Raw genomic sequence first — 24,690 nt, 5'->3', positions numbered from 1 at the left:
ACCGAGGCTCAACCGGCCGACGTCTGCAGCAACCCGGTCTCTCAACTTCGACACTCTGCAACCCGAGTGGAATTGCGTCGGGCTTTTGCGCTGCTTCGGTTTGCCGCCCTCTGTTTGGAGAAACATCTCCTGCTGCCACCAGGGAAGATGAATCGCCCGGGATCCACCCGCCAGGTCACTCCATCATACACGCCCTATGGAATCCACGAACATGACCAGGGCGCCGGTAGGAATCCCAGCACGGAAGCGTAGCGGTGCGGCACGGCAGCTAGACTATGCGCCTGACTCCAGTACAAATGTCTTGCGAGGCTTGCACCCCCATGTCCATGTTTGCAGGCCAGTCACTCTGTGCCCATAGCTGCTGATCTGGCGGCGAGCTGCATGCCTAGAAGCAAACCGCATTTTCGTGTCCGGTGATCCGTCTCTTTCACGACTCCTTTCAAAGTAATATTGCTGAAGTGCGTTGGCTCTGCTGTCCATCTATCTATTATTCCGATCTGCCTGCGCTATTCGTGGCGCTGATCCCCTGCTCTCGTGTGGTCCTGAGCGAGCCCGGAAGCCGTCACCATGGGAGATCGCAACCAGCAAGCCGATGCGAAAGAGCATGGAACCGTGTCAGTCACGAATGCCGGGCCAGCGAGAGAAGACTCTCTGGACCTGGGCGAGTACGGCGGCAATGTCGACGCATACCACCAGTACCAAGGGTACACACGACACGACCGGGCCGACATGTCGCGCATGGGCAAGATACAAGAGCTCAAGGTAGAATCTCAAGCTCATGTCGTCAAAGTCAAAGCTTATCAAGCTTGTTTAGAGAAACTATCGCCCCCTTTCTGCTCTTGCCTTTACCGTCATTCTCCAAGGCACGTGGGAGGTGCTACTCACGTATGTTTGGAGCCTGTCCCCAACAGACTGACGAGCTGATGGAATCAGAGCCACAACCCAAGGTCTCGAGAATGGCGGGAGGGCCGGTCTGATCTGGTCCTACCTGTGGACCTTTGCTGGATTCAGCACCGTCATGGCGTCACTAGCGGAAATGGCCTCGATGGCGCCAACATCTGGAGGCCAGTATCACTGGGTTTCGGAGTTTGCTCCCATGAGGTATCAGAGCTTCTTAAGCTACTTTTCAGGTAAGCATTCCCATCTTCCAGGGCTCGAATGCTTCCTGTACGCTCTCATTCAGTGCTACAACTGCTCCCTGTCCGCGTCCACATGTCCCACAACTTCTTCTTCCAATTCTCGTCCTTTTGTGACTGTTGACTAATCGAGACAGGATGGATGGCAACATTGTCATGGCAAGCGGGTGCGGCCTCTGGGCCGTTTCTGGTCGGCACGCTGATCCAGTCGTGTGCGGTCGTGGCATACCCAGACTACTCGCCAACCAATTGGCAAGGCACCCTCATGGTCATTGCCGTGACATGCTTCGTCTGGCTGCTCAACGTCTACGGCTCCTCGGCAATGCCGTTTCTCCAGAACTTGATGCTCCTGATCCACATTCTCGGCTTTGTGGCCCTGATGATTGTCATGTGGGCATTGTCCCCACGCCTCACGGCAAAAGATACGTTTACCGTTTTCACTAATGGCGGAGGTTGGAGCTCTATGGGATTGAGTCTGATGGTTGGTCAAGTCTCGGCCATCTATGCTTGCATCTGTAAGTACGCAGAATGGCACAGTGGAGCAGAGTTCTAATACATCCAGGCTCTGATGCCGCGGCTCACATGTCGGAGGAAATCAAGGACGCCGCCACGACTGTTCCTCGCGCCATGGTGGGATCCTACATCCTGGTGCGTCTTTCCCACACACTTGAAATCATTCCTACTTGCTGACTCCTTCTAGAACGGTGCAATTGGCTTAGTATTCTTGATCTCCTACATGTTCATGATAACCGACATCGACGCCGCGCTAAACGACTCGACCGGATACCCACACATCTGGGTTTTCAAGCAAGCTGTATATAGCGGTGGAGTGATCGGACTCAACGTGATTCCCACCGTCCTCATCTTTGCCGGCACCGTCTCGTACAATCTGTCAACATCGCGGCAAACATGGTCCTTCGCACGCGACCGAGGCCTCCCCTTTAGCAACTGGCTGGCGCGCGTCGACCCAAAGCTCGAAGTACCAACCAACTCTGTCACAGCGACCTGTCTCTTCACAGTGCTGCTCTCGCTGATCAACATCGGGTCCGACACGGCCTTCAACGCTATCATCTCGCTCAACCTGTGCTCGCTGATGATAACGTACGTCGTCAGCATCGGGTGCGTGCTGTGGCGGCGCTTGCGGCACCCCGATACGCTGCCGCCCGCGCGTTGGAGTCTGGGCCGCTGGGGCGTCCCCGTCAACGTCATGGGCACCCTGTACGCCCTCCACGCCTTCTTCTGGTGCTTCTGGCCCGACTCAACGCCGACTGATGTCGAAACTTTCAATTGGGCGTCTGTCATGTTTGTGGGCGTCGGCGTGCTGAGTACGATTGATTACTGGACGCGCGGGCGGAAGGAGTATTCAGGCCCTGTCGTCTTGACCGAAGGGTGGAAATCGCGGGTGGAGTAGCGGCTTGTTGGGAGAGTGAGCACTGCGTTGTGGCCGCATTGGTAGAGACAAACGCTTAGACAGGAGTGGGCGTGGCGATACGGGAAAAACCATCACGACAGACTTTCGTTTGTTCTCCGTTTCATCTGACGACGACGACCTTCATGTAGAAAGAATGCCTTTAAGCCGGGCAATTTGGAAGATTGCTTGTAGCTATGAAAATAGGACGATTCTCCTTCAGTCGAACAATACGGATGGTGGCATCGATGGAGATGGAGCTGAAAAGGCTGAATTTCATACGTCCTCTGGCTGATTGATTGCACTTTGCTTTGGACACAGCCGTAGTCGAAAACCACGCTCTCGATGCTTTGAAAGCGGGTATGCCATACAGCCCCAAGTTTCGACATGGTAGTCTCGACTCCCTACCCTGGGCGAACCCAGTCCATACAAGCCGCAAGCATAGTGATTGCCCACTTTACACATTGTCACAACTTATTCGCCCTCTCGCCTCTGTTCCTTTCCTCCTCCTCCTCTCTCCTTTTCCTCTCCTCCAACTCGCGATTCCCCTTCGAACTGCCCTCCAGTCCAGCCAAAAGATCCTCACTCAAGCCCTCGGTGCTCGGGATAACCATGTCAAACGTATCCCTCACAACCGTGTACTGATAGTAGCCACACCTAGCTATAGGCAGCGTCTTACGGACATCGAGAATGCCATCGGTCAAGAACTCGTCTTTAATGTGGACAGCGACGACGCGGCCAATGACGACGTGCGCCGTCGCCATGGGTGGATTCGCCGGCAGCCGCAGCGTCGAGTGGTACACGCATTCAAACTTGACGGGCGAGTCGGCGACCATGGGGACACGCGGGCCATCCAGGACGATGCTATCCTCCTTCTGCAAGCCGGCGCGGGCAAACTCGTCGACGCCGGGGGGCACTTGTTCGGCGGAGATGTTGACCGCTTCGCGGAGCGGGTAGGTGGCCAGGTTCCAGACGAAGCGGCCGGTGGTTTCGGCGTTGGTGACGGTGTCCTTGCGTTTTGCAGAAGGCGTTTGGTTGGCGCTGAACATGACGTACGGCGGGTCGAAGGTGAGGTTGTTGAATTGCGAGTAGGGCGCTAGGTTGTGTGCGCCTGTTGATGAAATGGTGCTGATCCAGCCGATGGGACGCGGGATGACGCAGGCCTGGAGGCTTCCTTGTCAGCGGTGCTGGTACTTCTTGCTGGGTGGGAAGATGTATTGACCTTGAAGGGATCGTGGGGGAGGCCATGGTCTGTCTTGCCGGGCTCGTAGAGAACCATGGTGTCTGGATGTCAAAAGATCAAGGCGAGATCACTGTGAATGCGCCTGTTCGGCCTCCCAGCAGTCCAGACAGAAAGACAGCAGCGCCGTAGATGTTTGGATAAAGGCCATGGTGACGGGAGAAACCGGCGGATTAAGTGTCGTGGTTGAAATGCAAAGAGTATGGAGCAGCGATGCCGGGTCGGGGAGATGAACGGCTGGAGGTGCCGAAGCACAGGCCGACGGTGTGGGTTGGAGGCGGGGTCCACGTCAAGGCCGCTTCCTTGCTGTTGATCTTCCATCATCGACGACGACTGGATGTACTGTCAGCTCTATCATCGTTTTGCTCAATTCGTCCCTGGATCAAAAGCATGGCTTCATCAAGTCAGCCTTCGACTTCGGAGCTTCCTCCAGACGCGCCTCTGATTCTGGTTACCGGCGCCAGCAACGGCCTCGGACTAGCCTTCTTCGAGCACTTCTCCCACGACGCCAACGTTGCCGTCCTCGGCGTCGACAAGCTTCCCATGGCTGACGAGCAGCGCGCGCGCATCGGACCGTCGGGTCGCTTCGCGCAAGTCGACATCACAGCGGCGCTGTCGAAGCTGGAGCAGTGGGCCCGTGAATGGCTGAGCGTTGAGTGCAGGCCGATTCCGAAACCGAGGCCGATACCGTTGGTCGTCCACTCGGCAGGCGTGCGAGGGCTGGTGCCAGCGGTCGAGAACGAGGTGCCGCATGACGTTGCGGCCGCTGAGACGCTGGAGGTCATGGACAGTGTGACGATGCTGCGGGCGTTTGAAATCAATGTCGTGGGCACTTTTCAGATTATCAGGGCCGTGCTGCCCAATTTGCGTGCTGCTGCTGAGATGCAGTTGAAGCCAAAGGTTGTCGTCATGTCGTCGCGAATGGGTAGCATCTCTGCCAATGTTGGCGGAGGGTCGTACGCTTATAGAGCTAGCAAGTCGGCGCTGAACTCTGTCATCAAGAGCTTCAGCATTGACGTCCCCGAGGTCTGCTTTGCCAGCATGCATCCCGGCCGCGTCGAGACAGCCTTGGTGAAGACGCGTGAAGAAGGCGCCATGACTTGCGACGAGAGTCTCCGGGACATATTGCCCTTGATCCAGCGGCTGGGAGAAGGGAGCCTCCCAAGTGGCTGCTTTGTTGACAGGTTTGGCGAAATCATTGGCTGGTAGAAAACATCAACCGATCCCCCTGTCACAAACTTCTGGCGGAAATCGTTTTGCATTATTCTGCTAGCTTAACCAATCTGAAGAGCAGAAATGCAGGATCAAAATCAAAGCGGCCATTCTACTAAACGAGTGTTGAGTGATCGAGAGGCGATCGTTGAGGCGCAAAATCCAAGAAACGATTGCGAAAGTCAAAAAGTCACTTCTCCACACTGAACTCAACTACTCCTCAATCCATCTCACCCCCTTCTTCGTGAAAGCACACGCGTTTCCGCATTTGATGACGTTTTGCCGCGTCTGCCACTGCAGATTTCAAAGAATCTCACCTGGTGTTGGCCAACGTTTTGGCCCTTGCGCCGTCATGATGCAGAGGCCGTCGCGGCTTGCATCATGAAGTCAGACTCAATGTGGCTGGAGCCATTCAAGACCATGACGGCCATACGATGATGCACGCAAACAGCACCCTGGAAGGCTGAAGTATGCCTTCTCGATCCCGTCGGATGAAGTTGCTACCCTTTGCGGAGTTGCCAAGGACCCATAGATGATAGAAGAGAGAAGAACCGCGAGCGCTGTCAAAAGCCTCCAGCGCCCTTTTCTTGTTTCTTACGCGGGCTCCCAAAGTTTGCGTCTTCCGCCCCGGAGGGAGCGTGTGGCTGGCGGAGGCCTCGTGAAGGAGTCGGGGTCGATTGGACCGGCAGTGTCCGCAATCTTCGGTGCGATGACAGAGTTGCGAGGCGCACGCGGGTTGGCTCCACCTGTGTTGGGGAATCCAGATCGACCACCACGGTTTCCGCCGCGACCGCCTCGACCACGGTGAGTGTTTTGCTGGGTGGGACTGGGTCCGGCAGGGGCAGCAACGTGTTGGGTGCGGCTGAACTCGTTGGGATCGAAAACGGGCTGAGTTGCAGACTTGGGTCGGGAGGGCAATTCCCTCTTGAAGACAACCTCATCTTCGTCGTCCGAGTTTTCACCGTCTGGGACGGCTTCTTCTTGAGTCTCTGGCTCTCGAATGTCCTTGGCTTCCTTGGCCTCCCTTTTGAGGTACGCTTGACGATTCCTAAAGTCGCGCTCCTCCCTTCCAATTATGTCGCGCATTTGCTCCAGGCGCTTGGCGCGTACGCTGAAACGCTGCGCAATTGCCTGCTTCTTTGGGTCGTTGGTGAGCAAAATGAAAGACTCGGGACCAATCTCTGGATTTTGCTCATGGTGAATCCTCCAGATGACGTGGTTGAAAAATGGCTGCAGGTGTTGGGGCACAAAAGACTTGGGCTTCTGCTCCTTCTTAGATCTTCTGTTGCGCGCATTGCCGTTTGTGGCTCGAGTGCCATTCGTGACCGGAGCCTTTTCCGGCTTGAGAGGAGTCGCATTCAACAGGTCGGGGCTGGTGGACGAGTAGGTGGAACGTGGCGACTCGGAAGCTTTGGACTCGACTTCGACGGAGCTCTCAGAAGCCTTGTCGGTGCTGCTCTGAGAGTGGATCGAGTTGTGGAGCTCGTCGGCAGTGTGATCCGCCTCGTCAGTGGATTCAGTCATTGAGAGCAGAGTCTCGGGGAGCAAGAAGCCTTCGACTTCGGCCCATGTCTTGTATACTTCGTCGCCACCCTGGAGCTGGACAAGACCAGCGGCCTGGACTTCGTTGATCGAGGTGACGTCGTCAAGCCACTGAAGGGTGTCGGTGGCATCTTGGGCGGTCTTTCCGCCAGCACGCCTCATGCGATCCATTTGCTCGAGGGCTGCCGAGTTCGTCAATGAGATTGCGCCAGAGTCACGTCACAGCTGGCGGGGAACACGTACTGTACAGCGGGACAAAAAGACGCATGGCGCCATTGTTGATCCACTTGCGGATTCCATCGCGGGTGCTCTTCTTGACGCCAGCGAGGAAGGCAGAGTCGTCAACAATGCAGTTGAATATCTTGCGGACAGGTGTCTCGGGTTTGTGAGGGCGGCCGTGGCGCGGCTGAGCCTGAGGCTGGGCCTGAGGCTGGGGCGGCGCACCAGCGCGCATGGTGAGGATGGAGAGTTGGGTTCGCTCTGGGTGCGAGTTAGCATGACGAAAAGGCGAGGACGGGCTGGAGGCGTGCTGTACTGTGCGAGGGTGGGTTGGTGTTGCTCGGTGCGTCAGGTCGGGTGAGAGAGCATAGCCGTGGGCGACGCTGCAAGGGCCTTCAAGGCGAGGTGGATCGGCTCATGGAGAGGCCGGCGGTCAAAGCGAGCGCATTATAAGCGTATAGATGTTGGGGATGCAGTGTTGTTGAGGAGTTGGCGATGGTGATGGGCATGTCGGGGTGCGGTCAGACAAACTAACCATGGACATGGACGGGCGGCGGTCGTCTGCGGAGGTTGGATGATTTGAGACTGTGAGTGCGCCGGCAGCCACAAGCGGGGGCAAGCGCCAAAGCCCGCAATACTACCACGACACCGAGCAATCTACCCTCGTCTCACCATGCCCATTTGGTCCTGTCCATATTCCTTATAGCTACAACACTTTTGGATTGCTGACGCTGTCGCCTCCGCCACTATCTCCAGCTCCCCACACGACTACTGCTAGTAACCTTCAACCTCCCCTTGTCCTCTTGCAGCACCAAGATCCGGCATCCAGTCCTTCGGCCGTTCGCGCCCGCGAATCATGAGCCCGTACAGCGCATTCTCGACCTTTTCCACGCACGTCCGCATCACTCCCATCTTCTTGTCCACGTCGTCCGAGAACTTCCGGTCTGCAATATCCAAGCCTTCCAGGAGCGTGCGGAGGTCGCGCATGTCATCAAGCACGTTGCGCCGCGGCTTGGTATCTTCCGGGCTGTCAACGTCCATGCCATCCTCTTCCGGGCGAGCCTGACGTCGCGCTTGTCCTCCCGGCAGCGCCCCGCCGGTCGCCATGGCTGTGATGGAGAAGCGCATCAACTCTCCGATCATGTCAAACACTCCCAGAATATAGTCCTCGGGCGTCAACATAATGGGCCCGCCCTCGCCGCCGAGCTCTGCCAACCGTCTGCACGACTCTTCGTATGATATCAAGGTTTGGGTTTCGAGGTAATGTTGGAAGCTGAGTGACTCCATGAATTCTTGGTGACCTCCGGTAATGTTGCGCGCATAGCGGTAGGCATTGAGGCCTTGGAGGTCTTTTGAGATTGCGGCATAGGTTTTCGTGATGGTGTCCCAGTAGGGCGCATTGGCTTTTGTGACGTTGGGAGGGAGCGGCTGGCCAAGTTTGCGAACTCTGGGGAGGAGTCAGATCGCGTTGCGACAATCTCAAGCGGACGGAGACTTCTGCGGAGCAAGGTGAGCGATGGGGATGGCGGCGTCGTACCTCTGTAGCGAAAAGATGCTGCCCAAGGTTAGCAAGAAGTCGGTGCAAAGCAGCTGTTCAGCTCACATCTTCTTGCTCGCAGCTGTAATGTCGCGCGACGCCTTGATAATGCGTTCCCGTCGGTCATGGTGCTCGTCAAGCTCGGCGCGGAAAACCTCAAACGTGGGCAGGAACGGTGAGGCTTGCTGTTTGGTGGAGTCGTCCATGGCTTCGGTGTAGGTACGTTTTTGGCCCATGGATGAGAGAGGAGGAGAGATTTTGAAAGGGGTGGGCGGTGGTGGTGTGGTTGGTGGTTGTGCTTATTTGATGGTAATGGTGCTTGCCCGATTGACGCAAACCACTGCTGCTGCTGCTGCTGCTGCTGCATCTTTGCCCGCGGCAGTTTTTGCCGTCCATCGGCACAACCTGCCTAGACGCTGAAGCACCCCGTTCTGTCCACTCGAGTGCGTCCAGCTCTCAGTTCCATCTGATCCAATCCTCTTCTTTTCGTGCCATTGTCGTCACCATGTCTCGACTCATGGTCCAGCCGCAACTGGTCTTCTCTGCCGCCATTGTTCTGCGAGCTGTCCTTCTGGTTTACGGCCTGTTCCAAGATGCGTACTCCCCCATGAAATACACCGACATTGACTACTTTGTCTTCACCGATGCAACTCGTTTCGTCGCCCAAGGAAGCTCGCCTTACAGAAGAGACACGTACCGGTATACGCCACTGTTGGCCTGGCTTATTTACCCCACAACCTGGTCGAAATGGTTCTCATTTGGCAAGGCTCTGTTTGCCTTTGGCGACATCATCGCCGGCTGGCTTATTTACCTAACGCTTCGATCAACTTCGAAAATGTCAGCCGAAAGAGCGCTTAAACTCGCAAGCATCTGGCTTCTGAATCCCATGGTGGCCCAGATCAGCACGAGAGGCAGTTCTGAAGGCCTGCTTGGTGTCATTGTCACTGCTTTGCTGTGGGCCGTCACGCAGAAACGAATCGTGCTTGCTGGATTGCTGCTCGGCTTTGCTGTCCATTTCAAGATCTATCCATTCATATATGCTGCTTCCATCTTTTGGTGGCTCGACCAGGACAATGTTGCCCCTGATGCACCTGCAAGCGACAACAACTCTGTAGGCCAAAAAATAACAGGATTCTTCAACAGCGCTCGCCTGACCCTCGCCATTGTGAGTCTGGCGACATTTTTGGCTTTGAATGCTCTCATGTACTCGATGTATGTCTTTCTCGTCCGTTATTCAAACGCTTCTGACCGAGCTGCAGCTACGGGTGGCCATTTCTTGAGCACACTTACTTCTACCATCTCATCAGACTTGATCATCGCCACAACTTTTCCCCGTACAATATCCTTCTGTACTTGAACTCATCTCCCGCTGGAAGCTCCACGCTCAAGCTTGAATCCTTTGCTTTTGTCCCTCAGCTTTTCTTTAGCACCATTGCGATACCCATGGCCTTGGCTAAGAAGGACCTTGCTTCGACAATGCTCGCTCAGACTTTTGCGTTTGTGACCTTCAACAAAGTCTGCACAAGCCAAGTTCGTCCTTCCATGCCCACGAGTTGTGCGACTGCTGACGTGCGTCCAGTACTTTCTGTGGTACATTGTCTTTCTACCGTTCTACCTTCCTGATTCATCTCTACTCCGAAAGCCGGCCAAAGGCGTCACCGCACTTCTGCTCTGGGTTCTGGGCCAAGTAAGCACGTCGACAACTCATGAATGACGGAATACTGACTGTAATCAGGCACTCTGGCTTCAACAAGGCTATGAGCTCGAGTTTCTCGGCCGCTCCACTTTTGCTCGCGGACTTTGGTCCTCCAGCGTCATCTTTTTCCTGATTAATGCGTGGATCCTTGGTGTCATCATTTCTGACGTGGGAAACACCAAGTCTGGTATCATTCGTACTCCGGAAAAGAAGGCAGCGTAATCAATCTGAATCGATCTGCCCATTCCCCGACTGTCTCTCCACTGGCCTGCGATGACTTGCGTTGATGTTGGTGAGGATTCACCCTCCCTGTCTCGCTTGACCACGGCCTTGGACCGTGTCCCCAACTTTCAAGGAAATGAAGGTTCTCGGAACCACAGAGTTCCGCGCCCGCTGCGTTACCTCATGCTCACAAAGCACACATCTTGCCAGCTCTGCGCTGGATAGGTGCCATCGAAGCAGCACAGACTGTGGGCCGATTGTTCCGGCCGCCAACGGCACTCCACCAATCAGATCCTCATCTCAATTCCCAGCTTTTGCTGGGATTAAGAGCTTCCGGACTTTGCTTTTGCAGCATTGCAGTTGGGTTCGCCTGTGTTTTCAATTAGACAAATTAAGTAGCAGCCGCTCCCTAACTCCAGTAGCACGTCTGTCTGTTGACTGAGCTGCGCCACACTGAGCGGACGGACGGATGCATTGGAAGGCGAGTGATGATGGTCATAGGCGAGGAACAAGAGCCTTCAGGGAGCAGATGTCGAGCGGAGAGTGGAGATTAGGGTTAGGGTTGTAAATCAACATTGAAAAAAGAAAAAGCCCATGTCTGCCTTAAAATACAATAATAATAATTCCGCTCACGCGCGAAGCAGCCCGTTTAAAGACCACCCTCGCGCGGACAGAACAAGACCTTGTTATTACTATGCTGCTGAGCACCCGACAATTACAACGCTTCCCGTTGAAAAGCCCCCGGTCCCCACAGTATCCATCATCTAATTAGTCAATTCATCATCCATCGAAAAATGGATGAAGGAGAAGAAAACAGCGACACGACGCCGTCCCACCGCGCGCCCGGTTTTGCAAGCAGGCGCGGAACGGATCGCGCGCGGGAAGGCAGTCGATTGGTTGTGTGTGTGTGTGTCGGTTTAGCCATGCCACAGTGAGTTGGTTGGTCAGTCAGTCGCGCTTTGGGTTTGCCGTGAGGGCGAGGCGCGACTGGCTGCTGTGAGTGGGCCGTTGTGGGATGTGGATGTGTTGTGTAAAATCATGTAGGCTGGTGGAGATAGAAAGAAGAAGGTTGCGGGTACAATTTTGTTCTGCTGTGGAAAAGAAGAATTGGTGGAGACGGTGAGAGAATGTTCTTTCCATATGTCAAACGCGTGGAAAGGGGAGAGGGAGAGAGATGAAGAGGCGACGGATCCTTGCGTGTTTTTTTTTTCTTCTCCTAGTAAGTAGCCTGTCGGACACGTCGAATACTATCCACGACGACACAAGATGCAACACTGGATTTCAAGAAGAGCAAGAACATGCATGAGAGCAAGCGAGATGAGATGAGCCTGAGAGGCGAAATAACAGAGAGGAATCTTTTTATAGCAAAATTGTACGATGTTGAGATATCAACAACGTAAGAAGCGAAACGAAGAGACGAAAAGACGACAGAGTTGCAGGCAAGAGAAGGTCCCGAGTTGAAATAGTCGTTGAGATTCCAGGGAGTGAGTCTCTACTGGCGCGATGCCATACATATCTACTAACAATCTAGTCGCAGAGCCTTGATTCCGTAACCGACTCGCCTTACCTATCGTCCCCTCGTCGCCGAAGCACCTACTGAGTCATTCATCGCAGACTGGGTGGGTTTCAACAAGGAACGACAGCTCCTAGCACCGCCACATGCAAGGAGCATTCACCCACCACCACATTTGCGTCTGGGGCGCATTCGTTCACCGCCGCTAAGTCAAGCAAGTATATATGTTGTCTTCGGAACCTACCGACTGCACGTCGTGCGTGAGTGAAATGGCGACACGAGCGGCGCACTATGTCGGCGGCGTCGTCGGATGGCGCGCCGCAGTCCGGTGGAGGAGACGCGGGACGGACGGAAGCCAGAACAGCCGTGCTGCCGTAGACATGGGAAACAAGGAGTTCCGATCCGGTACGTCTCGATCCGGGAGAGCGTTGTGGGTCGGTCGCTGACAAAAGTCGTTGCAAGTTTCTTGGTCTCCTGTTTCTTTGTTTGACGCACTCGTCGGCGGCGTGTCGCGGCGGCGGGAGGGCGACGACGGGAGCACATGCACCATGCAGGGTCTCGAGATGTGACGTCAGATTTAGTACGTCTGTTCTGCTCGTCCACTGAACCACTGCGCAGAGATGGTTGTGGCAGATTTGATGTAGAGCGCGTGATTGCAGAGGCATGGAAGGATTTGGGATCTAGTTGGTCAGTTCTGGTTGGTTCTTTGATTCCCGGTCTCTAGTTGGCGCTGCTGTGCTTCCGATGACGATGTGCTGACGTACGTGATGGAATGCAGGCGGGCTTCAAGTTCCTTCCTGGTTGGCGATTGCGCTGGACTGGGTGACTGCATGGGATACTGGACAGTCTGTTGGATCCAGGTTGCTTTGTTCCCTCCTCCCTTTGCTCTTTCCCTGGTTCGCGCAACAACCTAACCTAATACTCAGCCTACCTTCATCAGCCTCTTCTGACAGACAGACACCTCACAACATTGTTCCTGGAGACGTGATACAATACCTCATACAAACTAAGCACAGACCTATCATTCCATAGCCAACATGTCGTCAATCGCTTCATCGCTTTCCGCACTCGTGCACTCCCTCATCTCCCTCGTCACCGACGCCTTCAACAGTCTCTACTCCGTCATCGCAACGTTCTTCGCCACAGTCGCGGCTTTCATCGGCGGCCTCGTTGGCTTGACGGCTGATACAGCTGGATTCATCATCAGTATGCCTCGCCTGCACTTGCGATGCATTATCAATCGCTCATCATTGACTTTCTTGCAGGCAACTTTGTCGTCCTCGCCGTTCTCGCTGGAGCTGTCCTCGGGTACATGAAGTGGCAGGAGCGCAGCCAAGGAAGGTCGAAGTTGGGCGGCGGAAAGAAGACACTGTAGAATTCGAGGGAGAGTAGAAGCGAAAGAGTCAAGGGCGATGGCTGGGCTGGAGCTATAGTGCGGCGCTACGCGATACCCATAATAATCTTTGGTGGCCGAGGCAGATGCTCAAAATTGATTGTTTCCTAGACCTTGAAGTGCACAGCAGTGTCAAAATCGCCATCACTTGCTGCAATTGAAGCTGCGCCAAACTTTTGGTACAAAACCTCATCCACGCTGCTCATTGCGGAGCGTCCAGAACCTTCTTAGCAGAGTCGGTAATCTTCTTGACGTCGGCCAGGTTTTCCTTGACCGTCTCGTCCATCAGCTTGGTCGCTTTGACCAAGTCATCGGGGAGGATGTTCCGTTCGAGCTGAAATCTCCGCAGCTTCTTGTGGTGTGCGGTGCGCGCGCGCTTGATTGCCGTCGTAGCCTTGTTCGCAGCGTCGGTGGCCGCCTTGATGGCTTTGGTTCGCGACTCGCCGGTGATCGGAGGGATGGGCACGGTGATGGTGGTGGGCTCCTCTGGGGTCGGTGGTTGCGGGGCAAGCGAGTACGGCGATGCGCGGATGGAGCTCATAAGCGCTTTGACGTGCTGCATCGCGTCAGCTTTGATGGCAGCAAATGTGCGCGAGCAACTCTTGCCTCTTCGTCTCCGACGACAACTTGCATGAATTTGCCCTTGGGAATGACTTGAGCCAGCTCGTGCAGCTTGTACCATTCCTTCTTGTTGGTCTTTTCGTTCTTGATTTGCACGCCTAGCCTCTCCAGGTGGTGAGGAGCCAAGCGTCCTCCGCCGCGCAGCTCGCCCAGTTCATGCGTCAGGCGCTCGAGGGCTTTGAGGCATTCTGCCTCGAGGACCGACAAGTCAAAGGCTTCCTCGGTGCAGGCAAGGCGAGCATCGGCTTGCTCGAGGCCTAGGTCCTGGATGGCTTCATCATCCACAGGCTCCCTCGACTTCTTCCTGTAGTATGTGGGTGTGGTGGAGAGAGGCCGGCATGGTTGTTGTGGGACGCGGAGGGTGATGCGTGGAGAGGAAAGAGATGGAGCAGCTCTACAGAACGCATCAGCTGCCAGATCGGAGGCTGTAGGAGCCAATTGGAGCGGACCTCGCGCCAGCTAGCTGGAGAGCCGGCTTTTGGAGGACACGCGATAGGTGTGAGGGCAAAGAGAGGGCGAGACGTTGCGACATGGTACGAATTTGGAGCTAGAGTCGACAGCTTCCGTTGGAGGGCAGTGCGTGTGGAATGGAGCTCGGGGGGAGCTTGGGTGCTCGGGTGCCAAGGAAGGAACAACGTCGGCTAACGGGCCTCTCAACGCCGCTCGATTACGTCGAGGTCCTGGGCTGTCCTGTGCTGTCCTGTCTTCGTCCTCCCCGGCCATCTTCATCCTCCACCACCCTCTCTCCCCCTTCCGGCCATGTCGCGTGTGCCCGCTTCCTACAAGAAGCAGGACGGCATCCTGTCCATCTCCAAGGATAACCGCACCGTCCTGTGGGCTCCGTCTGCTCCGCCAAACGCCCCGCCCATCGTCACCGTCACCGTCGCCGACATTTCTAGTACGTGACCCGGTACCCTGTTGCATGGCCAGAGCTGATGCCGGCGCTCTCTAGATCTGCAGCAGACCCCGGCAACCAGTGCCCGCGTCTCCATCAAAATTGTCACCTCTCCCGACTCGTACGTCTTCGTCTTCACCTCGCCATCTGCTCGCGACGACCAGGCTGCCATTACAAACACCTTGCGCTCTGCCATCGAAGCCCACAAGGCCCGCTCCACCTCCATCCAAAATGCCCCAACTCCCCAGCCGAACACCGACGGGCAGGCCCAGTCGGCCGCCATGACCTTTGCCAAAGCCGTGTCTGGTGCTCCAACAACGGACAAAGCCGAAGAGAACATGTACGATGATGCGAGGCTGCTGGCGGATGTCGAGTTGCAGAGGTCGCTGCTCAGCAAAGACATGAACACGCGGAGGAGATTTGAAGAGGCACTCAACGGAAAGCCAGACTCGATTACGGTGTCCCAGTTTTCTTCTCAATTTTGGTCGACTAGAGTCCACCTGCTGCGCGCTCATGCCGTGCAAGTCAACCAGACACACGGCCCGGTCAATGCGCTTTCGTCCATCAAACTCAAATACAGGGACGACGGCACGCCGCAGACGACCTTGACCAGGGGGCAGATTGCCACCATTTTCAACCAACACCCCCTCGTCCGGAAAGCGTACAATGATCTGGTTCCGCCCATGGGAGAGGTCGAATTCTTCGCCGCATTCTTTGCAAGTAGACTCTACAAAAGATTGAAGGGAGAGAAGATTACGGATATGGATCCCACGAACCCCAAATTTGATAGATATCTCAACGACACGGAAGAAAATGAGCGCGCCAAGGGTCTTAGCGTGCAGCAATTTCCGCACTTTCTCGATATTGAGGGCAACGAGCAAAACCACAGCCAGAGACAGGGAAACGCTCCCGACATGACCATGCGGCCAAGTACACATGACAAGGTCCCCATCCTTCGTAGTCTAAACCGTGTTTCCGGACACATGATGGCCGATGTCATGCCAGTCGATGTAGATCCGCACGCGCCTGCGGGCATGGATGAGGCTACCTACGAGCAGCTTCGTCTACGAGACTTGTCGAACAGGGCCAAGGACAACCGCATCATGCTGAATATTAGAGACCAACGGCAGTTTTTCGCTCGTGACGACCAAGCGTCCAAGGAAGCCCAAATATACTCCAAACAAAACCCTTCTGATGTGTTGAAAAAGCTCCGGCGCGAGCTTGACTCTAGCAGCATGCACACTGGCGGTTCGGGAGTCAAGCTGCATGCCATCGTCAACGTCGACGACAACTCCGACAGCGATCAAGATGCCAAAAAGCCAGCTTATCAACGCGTCGGAACAAAAGCCGCCCGCAACGCTGCAACCTCTCAGATTCTCGGTGCCATCAAGCAGCGCCGTTCTCAAACCGCCGACTTTTCGACCCCGCCGGGCACCTTTGCTACTGTTCCGGCGCAGTCAATCGGTCTCTCGGACAGGACGACAGACTCCCTTTCCCTCGTCCACAGCACCACCATCGAATTCCTCCACTACTTCTGGACCGTCTTCCACAGCGGCGACCCGGCTCGCGCAGATGAGCTGTCTACCCTCGTCGAAACGCTGGACAAATCGCTTGAACGCATTCAGGCCGTGGCCACGGACGCCGAATCTGAGCGCAGGAAGCGCATCGACGAGGCGCGCAAAGCCAACGAGGCTTACACGGCACGCACGGGCAAGCGACGCCGCTTTGAAGAGCGTGCGTTTGGCGGCGGCGCAGAAGCCGTGCAAAAGGTCGTGGGTCCTACGGTAGAGGCTGTTGTGCGTGCGACGACTGTCTACAGAGAGACGCTGAAGCAGCAGATGGCAGCATTGCAGGCGACGCAGGCACAGGGTGCGGGCACTCCTGCTGCCATAGGGTAGAAGTGATCGCTGACGGGGAGCACACCTTTTGCGGACCATGGATTCCGAGTTCAGCATGCACTTGCTGATATCCTCGCTACCAGATTCCCATTTTTCGGGCTTCACCGCTCGAGGCAGACTGGCGTAGAATGCGTCAAGGTATACCTGCTAGCAGCCAGTCTGCTAGCAGTCGACGGTTGTGATTTTCTTCCATTTCATGCTCAGTCCTTCAAGGTTTGCATAGCGTAGGCGTTCATATCCTTCCTTGTTCCTTGATCTATTCCCAACCAGAATGACAACGGCCAAGGTCAGTTTCTTTGAAATCGATTGTGGCTGCAAAGGTAGATGGACAGTGGACTGTACAGGTAAGAACGATAGAGTGTGGTGAGAGGTTGGCTTCTTCTTTACAGCACCATTTTCTCTTTGGGTCAGATCCATCACATCATTTTCTTTGGGGTGCGTGAGTCAAATTTCCTGGCGAAGAACGTGGCGATGTGAAGACTCGAGAAAACCAAAAACATTCATCAAAATCGATTGCAAGCAAATCCATATGACGATTCTCAAAAGTCCGCACATGTCACCTGGGTCATGTTGTCCCCTAGATTCATATGCCCCGTCGTCTTGGACTTTTGAGTGCCCGTCGTCGTTTCCCTGGGGTTCGTAAGTGCTCCTCGAACCAACAAACGCTGCGTTTGCCGCGCCGCCAGTCACCTCACCAACGGCAGCACATCCTTACACACACGCACTCTCGGTATCCATTGACTTCAAGACATCAATATGGCGGGTCAAGACAGTCCAGCGAGTCAACGCCGACTTCATGACGCCGCGACGTACAAGCCACCAACACCTTCCCCGACCGACCCCACGAGAGATTCTGCGCCCAATTCGGAGAAAGAGGATGCCTTGTCGCCACCAGGTGAAGTAATTGCGTCGGCCGACGGACGAGTGTCGCTGTCTGAAGAAGAGCTTCCGCCACTCTTGGACGTAAGTGAAGCACCGACTGTCGACAATATTGTTCCATTGGCTGCCGTTGACACTACCTGCCCCCCTAGCGACCGGTGATTGTCTGGTTCCACCCCCACGTCGCTCCGAGTAACAGAGACGATCTTCCGCCATATGATCTAGGTACAGTCTACGATGCTGTTGACAGTGACGGAGCATTCTGATCTACTAACGCGCACCACAGAAGCACGACGGCGCTGCGCCCTGAATCTGCTCTCGCAAATGGACCTCCCGCAGCATGTCCCCGACGAGTTCTTCGAGGAACAAATCGACGCCGAGGTGTGGGTGGCAGCTAAAGCGCCCTTGGCGTGCTCGCTGCCTGCGTTCCGCGACGAGAGACCGCCCATTGTCTACGGCACCGCGCTGCGGGACGTGACGCAGATACTCAAAGAGATGGGCTACCTGAACGTTCTGCAGCCGCAGGACGGGCGCGCGGAAGACATGCCAGTGGAGCTCGAGGCCGCGACAAAGTACCGGCGCAGCGTGGACGGCTACGCACAGCGGTGTCTGAAAGAGTATGTTCAGGAGAGCTGCGAGTGGCACTTCGAAACCGAGACGCGGCTCCAAAACGCAATTCTCCAACTCGCTATCGACGGACACGACACCCCAAGTGGACGATATCGGGCGTTCGCTGCATCCGCCAAAGATCCAGATTTCGTTAAGGACATTTTGCAGAGCATGGAGCTGGTCATGAAGAGCGTTCATCACGAATTGAAGATTGAGCTGGCCGACCCAGGCTCGGATCTTTTTCTTCATATTCTACCGGACCCTGGCTACATCTTCAACGCTGCCGTGGTGCCGATGTGGGTGCGCATCTACATAGATCAAAACTGGTGGACTGCCGACCGAAGACTTCCGGGTCGGTATGGAGCTGTCGGGCCGGATATTAAGAAGACTGTGGACGACATAAATCGGCGTTGGCTTCTCACGATGGCACAAAAGTGTCGTCGGCGCGAGAGGGAGGCAGATGGGGCACATGCTGAGTCGTCGTAAGGCCATTCCATTCCGCATTGGTCTTTCCGTCGTGCGATCTGCAGGGCGAGCCTCCGCACTTTCGTCAGCTTTGCGCGCACTGGGTCAGTATACACCCGCGCCGTGTATGGCTCTATCGCGCAATCGCAGCCCAACATCCCCTGAAGCTTACAGAAGGCCTCCTTGCCATTGGCCATGGGCGCATTGATTCTGATATTCTTGCGTTGACTTGTTACTCAAGGGTCTTTTGGCCGTCGTCGGCTATCCTTTCGACCGGCCATATACCAGATTTGCGAGGTGGGCGGTCCCGATCCGTGTGCTTGGGTGGGAGAGTGTGGGGTGGGTCCCTGTATGGTGGCGCCGAGATCCGATGTTAGCCGATCTCGGTCTTTTCCAGATGCAGATGCAACAACCGTCTTTTTGTGGGCTGGCTGCGCTGCTGCCAGCAGTGAGCAGACGTGTCAGCGCGTCGACTGTCCAACCGATCGAGCGCTTCTTCTGAGCACCTGGACGTTCATGTTGGAATGTACGTCGCGTGACAGTTAGGCTGTCGGCAGGACGGGGGCGAAAGGGGTTAGACCATTTGAAAATTCAGGGCGTGAAACAGCTCGGGCTTTCCGAGATATATGTGCGGGGACAGTCATGTATGCGCGACGCACGATCCAGATTTGAAGAGGTGGTTCGGCCGGCAACGATTCGTCCCTGGCCCTGGCTGGCCGGCCGGTCCTCTCTGCAAGACCTGTGAATGACCATTTTTGCTCGGATTTTGTGGAACCCGCCCAACATGACACGACATGGTCCAGAGACGGGATACGGGGTTCCAGGTTGCCAGGTAACTGCATCGAAGCGCGCGCTACCGATCATGAATTCGTGTTTTGGTCAAAGAATGACGAGACGGACTTGAGAGGTGTGAAAAGGTGTCGGATGCGTCTCAGCTATGGTGGCGTCGGATGCGTCTCGGTGGCCTCAGGGTTGGACTGCATCATCTAGCAAGATCTTGTTTGATTGAGAATCCATGTGGACCCTCTAAACCCAAAGTGAGAAGTCAATATTCATGCTAATCGATCGGCGAGAGCGTTCAGGCTGCTCTCTTCAAGTGATTTGGGGTCAATTCCCTCGAGGAAACCTGGAAAAGGGTTGAAGTTGTGCAGCGGCTGTGCAGCAGCTGTGCCGCGGATGAGCGGATGACACGCAAGGCTTGCCCAGGTCTTTTTGAAAGTCAAATTGCTAGATCATGTCTGGCAGTGTCTGGCCCGACAAGAAAAGTGTCCAACGCCTTCCTGCGCGTGGCAACCCTGCGGTGCTCGCATCGGGTCGGTGCGACCTTGGGTTGTTGATGATGGTTGGCCCACGGTGGAATGAGGGCTGGTGAGACTGCCGGTCATGGAACAGAGACGACTGGGGGTACGAGAGAGCGGAGCTGCTAAGGAGGCTCCGGAGCGAGGGACAAGATTGTCGAAAGTTCCACAATTTGCAACCGCTGACACGACGCTGTGTTGTTTGTGAGTGCAGTGGAGCACTGATCAACAGATATGGCAGCGCCACAAGACACATTCGATATGCCTTTAAGCAGCCCCCAGGGATCGACGTGGTGCACGGTGGCCTTGAGAAGTTGACGGTTCCAGGTCGCTCACCCTCAATCACCTCCCATCGCCGACAGCAGCCTGGACGCATGAATGGGGCGATTCTGACATCACTGTAAGTTTTGGCGGTCATCTCTTTTCTTTGCTAGTGCTCAGGTTTCCTCGAACTCGGTAGCGGTGGTCTGATGTTTACAGGTCCCGGTCTGATGGGTCGCTGCGTGGAAAATGGGCACCTCTGTCGTTCCCAGGCCTGGCCTGCATGCTCGCCCGACGGAGCCGTCACATGGAGTCGGGTTGGTGCCCTGGTGCATTTTCGCTGCCGAGTGACTCGGTAGAACTCCACAGGTGGCCGGGTCGTCTGGTCACAGGCGTGTCGATGGCCATGGGCTGAATAGTGACCTAGCGAGAGACGATGACGACCTCAGCGAGAGGTTGAATTAAGCTCTCGCGCCTACCCTGACAGCGGTAAGGTGCCGTCCGCTTGGTTTAGTCACGCTCGATCGGCGCCAGGGCCCAGGTCCAGGTCTGCCTGGCTTCAATGCCGGCGCACCTCGGAATCCGTTCACTCTCACTCCCCCCGCTCCGCTCCAATTTCTCAGCCCAGCAGCTGCTTGTCTCCGTTTCATCCTCGCCCCAAATCTGCACCGCCCTGGCTTGCCATTCTGTCTTCCTGGTTCATCGCCCAGCCCGCCGCTGTTTACCAACGGGCATTGACCCGGTCTTAACGTCAGCCCGAGCTGGAATGTGCGGGAAGAACGAGAATTTACTTTGCAAAAGGGGACCATCATTTCGTTCGGATCCTCAAGCGACGCTAGCGCCAACTCCAATGCTTCCAACAGAATTTTTGCCAAAAAAAAATGCCGATAAAATCCTTTCAAGAATGATAAAGGAAAACGAAAAAAGACAGCCCAAACCCGGATACGTTGCTTTGAAAAATCGACCATCCCACGTCTTGTTTCATACCTGGCCACCCCTCCAAAGGACACGATAACCACCATATCAGCCCTACAGCAATCGACCATGGCAACTTTGGCAGCCGAATGGGCCCGATTGGCCCTAGAAAACCAGCTTCTAGAGGTCTCGGACGGGATCGTACATTTCTATTTTGAGTGTCTGTCAGTACGTGGCAATCCACGAAGGCTTTCTGGCTGGGGACCGCCTCACCTGTCCCTGTCGAGCCTCCTCCAGGGCCATGATTCCCATCTGCTGAAGCGTCTTGGGCTGCACCTGCATCGCCTGCACCGTCAGCCTCGCTGGCGGTAACGCTGGATGATGCTCCGCTACCTCGATGTCTATTTCGATTGTCCCGATACCGAAAAACATGCCAAAGAAGCCATCTGATTATCCAATTGTCCTCGTTCCGGCCGTCCATGTAATGGCCCAGGTCGTAGAGAGGCCTCGTCCGCTCGCTCGCCGACTGGTAAACGTTCAAAACTTCTCGGTGCATGGCTGTCTCGGTTATCTGGTTTGACGAGTAAGGCGGCTGCACCGTGGGGTCGGCGCGGCACTGCGGCACCAGGTTAGATGGATCCTGGCTCGTACGCCGTCTGCCCTCAGCAGCCTCTTCCTACAGCCCAGTCAGCCATGTTGAGCCTTGGCCCGGCGGGCCTCGCGCGGCAGGCTTACCTTCATCAGCTCGTACAGCTCCTTGTGCGCCGGGCAATCTTCCCTGAGGCCCAACCTCCGGAAGAAGTCGCCCTTGGTCTTGCTCGGTGCGAGCTTGGGAAGAGGCATGTCAGCTGGCTAGCTCTGGGGTCGTCTGACGCGTGCAGACGAGCAAAAAGCTGGCGATGTAATGTGGTTGGCTCTGTGGGGAGGAACAAAGTACGGACAGCTCCAAACAGAACAACCGAAAACAAGCGTGATCCACGACGCGTGCCTTCTCTACCACCTCGACCGCAGCTCTCTACTTGTACCCGCGCCTGATGCAGCACGAGATATTGGCAACGACCGCGTATTGCAGATCTTGGGACTCGCATGCCCTGGATTTAGGGACGTCTCGAATCCGCTGGTTGACTTTTTTTTCAACAGGGCATAGACGATCATCCGAGCTGATCCAAACACATGGATGCGCCTCCGCCCAAAAAGGTCGACGACAAGTTGGTCCCGAGGAGCCGGTCAGGCCCGGAGCTTGCGAGGTGGCCTGATAGGGCTCCATGCAAGGCGTGCGGTATCGAAGTTGGGATGTGACAACGTTCTCAAGAGCATAGGTGTGGCGCTTGGCCAGGATACAAGGGCTCTGAGCTTCTACCCGTGCCCCATCAGCAGGGGTGGAGAGAAATGCGGATCTAGCTGCGAGATTGAGCACACGCACCCAATATCTCTCCAGCTCTTTTTTTCCGGCCGGAATCTACTGGCTTACAAACTCTATGCGACAAAGCTTTCTTGCAGGATTCGTTGGTCTGAGTGGTGCTGTAACGACACTCTCGGCACCTCTCTTGCCACACGCCTGCCCCAACTTGCAAGTGCAGATCATGTCTGCGGATGCATCAGTACCTAGCGTGACGAACGCAAATTGCAGCCGTCCTGCGCTGCAAGACGTGAATATGTGTGGCTACTCGAGCGCCCCCGCCTCCCTTCCGTTCGACCCGCATTTGGGCGTATACTGCGGGACCGTTTTGATACATCCTGTGTGGGAGACTGACCAGTCGCTTGTGCTCCTATGCATGCAACATGACTGAAGTGTCATTGTGCTGTAGAAAGAGCGTAGGATTGCGGCCAAATGGCTCCGTATCCTCCAACGCGCGATACAATTCATCCTGGAGAGTTGGACATCAATGGGGGGGGCACAACTTGCCGATCTCTTTCCACTTTTTTGCAGTGCATTCAACTCACCGTCCGACTGGTACTCTTGCATTATTGTGTCGCAGCGGTCAGGTGGAGACTCAGTAACAAGACCGATTTTCCAATGAACCGCATTTGTCGCCTGTCGGGACCTGCGTTTGTCGTTGCTGCGAGCAGAGGTCTACCTGCGTTTTCCATGAGCGCAGAAGCGACGAATCATTGACTGCAAACGCCATCTCGAGCCCAGCGCGGCAAGTGGCTGTCCACGCCACATTGGTTATGCCCCCTCCTGGAACTAGACGCAGCTACAATTGTCCAAATGAGGCCGCGATTGGCCATTTAACCCTTGGCAACTGAATTAAAAGCACGATATGAGCCCTAAGATCTGCCAGAAGTCATGCTCAGAAGGAAATGGGTCGATATTCAACCAGAGTCGCGGGCCGCGGGCGTTGGCGCGCAAACAACGGTTTGAGCAGCTGTGTGTTTCACCCGCTGACACATGGCGCTGACAGCGTCTTACCCTCATTAAGCATATTTCATCTGTCCACAGCCGGGGTGTTCGATGAGAATCTGGACCCGGCTCCGTAGCACTGGACCAGATGAGAACAGCGCACTCCCCAATTGACTGATTACGCAGAGAATCTGTCCGTGGCTTCCACAAGACTGTTCAAAAAAGGCCCCTTCCGCTCCCCACTACGTCAAGGATTTTGGACAGCGGCGACTGGTACACGCGGCATGATTACGTTCGTGGGCGCAAAATGCCAACCCTTTTCCATGAGATACTCGAAAGGCAGGATGGATACGACCTACAACCGGTCCATGGGCTGTTTGAGAGTGCGTGGGGTAATATCCACCATCAGCCGCCCGGAGCACACAATCCGGGGGTGGTTGGGAGCGGCTTGCCCTGCTCGCCGCACACTTGACTGCTCCTGAATCACCTGCCTGCGAGGAGCCGTTCTCCTCACCAGCACACACGTCGACAACCGCCTCTGACCAATCAGCCTAGCATTGACCGGTTGCAACAGAGGAGGTTGTAGACGACACGTGTGGTCACCAGGCTTCTGACACCAACACAGCCACGTTTTGGCCCAGTCCAACTTGAGAAGCACGAATCCAGCAACGAACGCCAGCTGCTTGGGTCCGGCCACCGTCTGTTACAAGACTCTGTTGTGGAACCATCAGACAGATCTGCTCGTTTCGCCCCCACGAGAGTCGGAGAGTCAGGGTATCGGACTGGTTATCGTGTAAATGAAGTCAAAAGACAAAGAAAAAATCAACAAGAGTTCCAACAGGCTCCTCACGAAAAGCCTCGTGGGTCTCCAAAATGCAGCTGCAACGGGGATCGGGCCAGGGGTTCCGGCGGTAATTGTGCCTGGCTCTCGGTAGAGCAGGTATCCTGCCGACAACGTCCGTCATTTTCCCCTTCCCCGACTGCAGGCTTTTGCTGCGAATACTGCTGGAACTCATGCCGGTTTTGATGCTCTCGGGCTGTAGACCCGAAGCAATGGGAAGCATGCCGCCGGGGAAGCCGGCGCCCTGCCACATGCAAGCTGCGGGCAGATGCGCTCGCTCGGACCGTCGCCGCGTGCATCGCCGCCGATCTCAGAGATCCCCACTGGCAACTTCCTGAGTCTTCGTCATCGATAACTTCATCTTCGAATTTTGCTTCAAAGTTGTCCCGTGTCTTTCAGCTCATGGCTTTGGCAGTCATACGACTGGCGTCCGTTGCAGGACACCAGCGAGTCGTACCATGAGCTTTCGACCTCACTCCTGGCGTGATGTGACGGGCTTCGGAGACGGCCCTGTATTCCATGTCGAGACCTTGCGCCGTTCCTGGC

The 24,690-nt window shown here is 55.6% G+C and overlaps 11 protein-coding genes across 11 annotated transcripts; 6 read left to right on the top strand and 5 right to left on the bottom strand.

The window, feature by feature from the left end:
• The first annotated feature begins 410 nt into the window (after positions 1 to 410).
• IWZ02DRAFT_63595 (amino acid permease 2) lies at positions 411 to 2,727 on the top strand. Its single transcript, XM_066770997.1, has 6 exons — positions 411 to 762; positions 815 to 885; positions 934 to 1,130; positions 1,274 to 1,651; positions 1,699 to 1,784; positions 1,837 to 2,727. The coding sequence occupies exons 1-6, from the start codon at positions 568 to 570 to the stop codon at positions 2,545 to 2,547; spliced, it is 1,638 nt and encodes a 545-aa protein (XP_066620178.1). The 5' UTR covers positions 411 to 567; the 3' UTR covers positions 2,548 to 2,727.
• On the bottom strand, positions 2,727 to 3,850 carry IWZ02DRAFT_63591 (nitrilotriacetate monooxygenase component B-like protein). The gene is made up of 2 exons (XM_066770996.1): positions 3,767 to 3,850; positions 2,727 to 3,707 (listed from the first exon to the last, which is right to left on the bottom strand). The coding sequence occupies exons 1-2, from the start codon at positions 3,821 to 3,823 to the stop codon at positions 3,012 to 3,014; spliced, it is 753 nt and encodes a 250-aa protein (XP_066620177.1). The 5' UTR covers positions 3,824 to 3,850; the 3' UTR covers positions 2,727 to 3,011.
• A 324-nt stretch (positions 3,851 to 4,174) lies between these two features.
• IWZ02DRAFT_471367 (uncharacterized protein) lies at positions 4,175 to 4,993 on the top strand (the record flags this gene model as incomplete). The annotated part of the gene is made up of 1 exon (XM_066768869.1): positions 4,175 to 4,993. The coding sequence occupies one exon, from the start codon at positions 4,175 to 4,177 to the stop codon at positions 4,991 to 4,993; it is 819 nt and encodes a 272-aa protein (XP_066620176.1).
• A 298-nt stretch (positions 4,994 to 5,291) lies between these two features.
• IWZ02DRAFT_63589 (uncharacterized protein) lies at positions 5,292 to 7,289 on the bottom strand. Its single transcript, XM_066770995.1, has 3 exons — positions 7,074 to 7,289; positions 6,782 to 7,018; positions 5,292 to 6,720 (listed from the first exon to the last, which is right to left on the bottom strand). Exons 2-3 carry the CDS (start codon positions 6,990 to 6,992, stop codon positions 5,591 to 5,593), a joined length of 1,341 nt encoding a protein of 446 aa, XP_066620175.1. The 5' UTR covers positions 6,993 to 7,018; positions 7,074 to 7,289; the 3' UTR covers positions 5,292 to 5,590.
• A 242-nt stretch (positions 7,290 to 7,531) lies between these two features.
• IWZ02DRAFT_383062 (Translin) lies at positions 7,532 to 8,500 on the bottom strand (the record flags this gene model as incomplete). Its single annotated transcript, XM_066765255.1, has 3 exons — positions 7,532 to 8,204; positions 8,295 to 8,312; positions 8,361 to 8,500. 3 exons carry the CDS (start codon positions 8,498 to 8,500, stop codon positions 7,532 to 7,534), a joined length of 831 nt encoding a protein of 276 aa, XP_066620174.1.
• A 227-nt stretch (positions 8,501 to 8,727) lies between these two features.
• Positions 8,728 to 10,509, top strand: IWZ02DRAFT_63525 (PIG-M-domain-containing protein). Its single transcript, XM_066770993.1, has 4 exons — positions 8,728 to 9,506; positions 9,554 to 9,824; positions 9,874 to 9,981; positions 10,030 to 10,509. Exons 1-4 carry the CDS (start codon positions 8,800 to 8,802, stop codon positions 10,210 to 10,212), a joined length of 1,269 nt encoding a protein of 422 aa, XP_066620173.1. The 5' UTR covers positions 8,728 to 8,799; the 3' UTR covers positions 10,213 to 10,509.
• A 2,067-nt stretch (positions 10,510 to 12,576) lies between these two features.
• On the top strand, positions 12,577 to 13,210 carry IWZ02DRAFT_63528 (uncharacterized protein). The gene is made up of 2 exons (XM_066770994.1): positions 12,577 to 12,931; positions 12,991 to 13,210. The coding sequence occupies exons 1-2, from the start codon at positions 12,763 to 12,765 to the stop codon at positions 13,098 to 13,100; spliced, it is 279 nt and encodes a 92-aa protein (XP_066620172.1). The 5' UTR covers positions 12,577 to 12,762; the 3' UTR covers positions 13,101 to 13,210.
• A 110-nt stretch (positions 13,211 to 13,320) lies between these two features.
• IWZ02DRAFT_383187 (ribosome recycling factor domain-containing protein) lies at positions 13,321 to 13,964 on the bottom strand (the record flags this gene model as incomplete). Its single annotated transcript, XM_066765264.1, has 2 exons — positions 13,321 to 13,674; positions 13,719 to 13,964. Coding segments are annotated over 2 exons (600 nt in total), but the record flags the coding sequence as incomplete, so codon positions are not given.
• A 497-nt stretch (positions 13,965 to 14,461) lies between these two features.
• Positions 14,462 to 16,613, top strand: IWZ02DRAFT_63431 (uncharacterized protein). Its single transcript, XM_066770992.1, has 2 exons — positions 14,462 to 14,637; positions 14,692 to 16,613. Exons 1-2 carry the CDS (start codon positions 14,499 to 14,501, stop codon positions 16,530 to 16,532), a joined length of 1,980 nt encoding a protein of 659 aa, XP_066620170.1. The 5' UTR covers positions 14,462 to 14,498; the 3' UTR covers positions 16,533 to 16,613.
• A 675-nt stretch (positions 16,614 to 17,288) lies between these two features.
• On the top strand, positions 17,289 to 18,506 carry IWZ02DRAFT_435771 (uncharacterized protein; the record flags this gene model as incomplete). The annotated part of the gene is made up of 3 exons (XM_066766477.1): positions 17,289 to 17,495; positions 17,564 to 17,636; positions 17,662 to 18,506. 3 exons carry the CDS (start codon positions 17,289 to 17,291, stop codon positions 18,504 to 18,506), a joined length of 1,125 nt encoding a protein of 374 aa, XP_066620169.1.
• Positions 18,507 to 21,139: 2,633 nt separating this feature from the next.
• IWZ02DRAFT_435770 (uncharacterized protein) lies at positions 21,140 to 21,802 on the bottom strand (the record flags this gene model as incomplete). The annotated part of the gene is made up of 3 exons (XM_066766476.1): positions 21,140 to 21,168; positions 21,233 to 21,635; positions 21,695 to 21,802. The coding sequence occupies 3 exons, from the start codon at positions 21,800 to 21,802 to the stop codon at positions 21,140 to 21,142; spliced, it is 540 nt and encodes a 179-aa protein (XP_066620168.1).
• Between the last annotated feature and the right edge of the window lie 2,888 nt (positions 21,803 to 24,690).

This window comes from Phyllosticta citriasiana (assembly GCF_038021145.1).
Source record: "Phyllosticta citriasiana strain CBS 120426 chromosome Unknown IWZ02scaffold_12, whole genome shotgun sequence".
Lineage (NCBI taxonomy): Eukaryota > Fungi > Ascomycota > Dothideomycetes > Botryosphaeriales > Phyllostictaceae > Phyllosticta > Phyllosticta citriasiana.
The sequence above is the reverse complement of the archived record's forward strand: the minus strand, read 5'-3'. Positions and strand labels throughout refer to the sequence as shown.

What these genes read in the sequence shown, in the direction of transcription:
- IWZ02DRAFT_63595 (XM_066770997.1), top strand. Translation starts at nt 568, where the DNA reads ATGGGAGATCGCAACCAGCAAGCCGATGCGAAAGAGCATGGAACCGTG. An exon ending in GCAAGATACAAGAGCTCAAG is followed by an intron (nt 763 to 814) that starts GTAGAATCTCAA and finishes AAGCTTGTTTAG; the next exon opens with AGAAACTATCGCCCCCTTTC. An exon ending in ACGTGGGAGGTGCTACTCAC is followed by an intron (nt 886 to 933) that starts GTATGTTTGGAG and finishes TGATGGAATCAG; the next exon opens with AGCCACAACCCAAGGTCTCG.
- IWZ02DRAFT_63591 (XM_066770996.1), bottom strand. Translation starts at nt 3,823, where the DNA reads ATGGTTCTCTACGAGCCCGGCAAGACAGACCATGGCCTCCCCCACGAT. An exon ending in TCCCCCACGATCCCTTCAAG is followed by an intron (nt 3,708 to 3,766) that starts GTCAATACATCT and finishes GGAAGCCTCCAG; the next exon opens with GCCTGCGTCATCCCGCGTCC.
- IWZ02DRAFT_63589 (XM_066770995.1), bottom strand. Translation starts at nt 6,992, where the DNA reads ATGCGCGCTGGTGCGCCGCCCCAGCCTCAGGCCCAGCCTCAGGCTCAG. An exon ending in TCTTTTTGTCCCGCTGTACA is followed by an intron (nt 6,721 to 6,781) that starts GTACGTGTTCCC and finishes CGAACTCGGCAG; the next exon opens with CCCTCGAGCAAATGGATCGC.
- IWZ02DRAFT_63525 (XM_066770993.1), top strand. Translation starts at nt 8,800, where the DNA reads ATGTCTCGACTCATGGTCCAGCCGCAACTGGTCTTCTCTGCCGCCATT. An exon ending in AATGCTCTCATGTACTCGAT is followed by an intron (nt 9,507 to 9,553) that starts GTATGTCTTTCT and finishes ACCGAGCTGCAG; the next exon opens with CTACGGGTGGCCATTTCTTG. An exon ending in ACAAAGTCTGCACAAGCCAA is followed by an intron (nt 9,825 to 9,873) that starts GTTCGTCCTTCC and finishes ACGTGCGTCCAG; the next exon opens with TACTTTCTGTGGTACATTGT.
- IWZ02DRAFT_63528 (XM_066770994.1), top strand. Translation starts at nt 12,763, where the DNA reads ATGTCGTCAATCGCTTCATCGCTTTCCGCACTCGTGCACTCCCTCATC. An exon ending in TACAGCTGGATTCATCATCA is followed by an intron (nt 12,932 to 12,990) that starts GTATGCCTCGCC and finishes ACTTTCTTGCAG; the next exon opens with GCAACTTTGTCGTCCTCGCC.
- IWZ02DRAFT_63431 (XM_066770992.1), top strand. Translation starts at nt 14,499, where the DNA reads ATGTCGCGTGTGCCCGCTTCCTACAAGAAGCAGGACGGCATCCTGTCC. An exon ending in CACCGTCGCCGACATTTCTA is followed by an intron (nt 14,638 to 14,691) that starts GTACGTGACCCG and finishes GGCGCTCTCTAG; the next exon opens with ATCTGCAGCAGACCCCGGCA.